This window comes from Bison bison, unplaced genomic scaffold, assembly GCF_000754665.1.
Source record: "Bison bison bison isolate TAMUID 2011002044 unplaced genomic scaffold, Bison_UMD1.0 scf7180017855362, whole genome shotgun sequence".
In the NCBI taxonomy this organism is placed as follows: domain Eukaryota; kingdom Metazoa; phylum Chordata; class Mammalia; order Artiodactyla; family Bovidae; genus Bison; species Bison bison.
In genome coordinates, this window is record NW_011485935.1 from 5858 (window position 1) to 7802 (window position 1945).

General features: G+C 41.6%; 1 protein-coding gene across 1 annotated transcript in view; it reads right to left on the minus strand.

The window, feature by feature from the left end:
• Positions 1 to 1945, minus strand: part of ZRSR2 (zinc finger (CCCH type), RNA-binding motif and serine/arginine rich 2) — a 25787-nt gene that overhangs the window by 5766 nt on the left and 18076 nt on the right. Inside the window, exons 8-9 of the mRNA XM_010858784.1 lie at positions 1089 to 1302; positions 132 to 187 (exon numbers count right to left, since the gene is read on the minus strand). Of these exons, the coding sequence (XP_010857086.1) occupies positions 132 to 187; positions 1089 to 1302 (270 nt within the window). The remainder of the gene's footprint in view (positions 1 to 131; positions 188 to 1088; positions 1303 to 1945) is intronic.

The following is a 1945-nucleotide window of genomic DNA, read 5'->3' on the forward strand; positions in this document are numbered from 1 at the left end:
CCCCCCAGTGTGGCCAAAAAAAAAAAAACCATGCATATAAAATCTATAAAAAAAAAAATTCCACATGTCAATGTAAGTCACAACACTGTACTGTGACAAAATGTGAAGATGTTTATGTTCAGAATACTTACGATTGATATTGAACATACACATTGCCCCTCAGATGAGGTTCTAAGTTGCAGCTGACCTAAGGAGCAATGAAGAACTGATTTACAAAAAAAAAAAAAAAAAAGACAAAAACCTAAGGAAAAGAAGCCCTCAGTCATCATACGTACTTCTGTCCAGGCCAACATTACCATAAGGTGTTATCAATCAAAAATTTCAAAATTAAGATACTACCCCATGCTCACATCTATTTAAGGCATACTTCAGCACATGGCAGTGTTGCAGGCAATTACCTGATCCTTTTTTTGTTCAAAGATATGAAATGTTTCACACATGCATAAAAATAGACTATTAAAAAAAAGAAAAAAAATACAGAGACTAGTAATCAGCCCCTATATACATCACCCAGATTTAATACTAACATTTTCCACTTTTGACTGAGCATGTTTAAATACATAAAACATGAAAGACCCAGTTGAGGCCCTTCCATCCTGTTCTCCCTCCTTCATCATATAGATCAGCACTCTCCTGAGGCTGGGCAAATCCTTTGCATTCCAAATACACACAGACACGGGCACCCCTATCTACATAGACCCAATACCCACAGCACACATATACATGTGCATGCATGCTAAGTCGCTTCAGTCTGTCCGACCCTGTGCAACCCTATGGACTGTAGGCCGCCAGGCTCCCCTGTCCATGGGATTCCAGGCAAGAATACTGGTGTGGGTTGCCATGTCCTCCTCCAAGGGATCTTCTTGACCCAGGGATTGAACCCACATCTCTTATGTCTCCTGCACTGAGAGGCAGGTTCTTTACCATTAGCACCACTTGGGAAACCCATACATATAGACAGACAGGCACACACACATATATGTGTGCCATAAAATATATATACATATTTATGCGTGGACATGACATACAGGCAGAGCCTGCACCCTCGCTTTCCCAGTCCCTCCTTCACGTGTACTGCTCGTGCCCACCTTAAACTGGATCACTTTTCCCACGTTCTTGAACTCAGGGAGCACGTCGTCATAAAAGTCCAAGAACTGCTGGTAGGTTTCCTCTTCACTGTACTCCAGGCTTGCATCAGGGTCGTAGTCGTCCCTTCTGCACTGCTCCATCCCAAACGTTGTAAACATGCTTTTAATAAGAAGGGTGGGACTCGATGTCGGGAAATTGTGTTTACGTGAACACCTGCACATGAAGGAAAAACTTCAGCAGTCCAATGGTGAGAAATTATAGATAAGATACCTGCATTCAACTGTGAGATAAAGACTTGAGCAACTTAGCTGTTTTGACTGAACTGTAAGATGACAAATCTCATTCAGACTTTAAATATCAACACTTAACAAAAGCTGTTCTACAGCTGACCTGTATATTGGATCTCATTAAAATGTACAGTTGGGAATTATTTCCAAGTTCAGGAGTCATTTTAGCTGCCTTTTACTGAAATTTAGAAAGCCTTACAGACATGGAAGCACATGGAAAGAGGAGCTGTGTGGGCATGACAGACAGTGATGACAGGCACAGAGACACCATGCGTGGGACTCAGGACGTGAGAACAGTGCAATCCTGATTTCATACAGTCACCAACAAACCCAACACTTAGAGAACAGAGTATTCTGAGAGTTTTAGCTAAATGGAATGCACTTCATAGTTTTCATGGCATTTTTATATTCTTTCCTCTGATCCTTACAACCTGTTATGACAGCCAGGGCTAGTATTTTCTCCACTTTGAAAGAAGGAAAGTGAGGCCTAGAAAAGCACACAAGTTACATGGCTGGGGAGAGAAGATCCCAGAGATCTGAGCTAATTGACAGTCCACTGCTTATGTGTT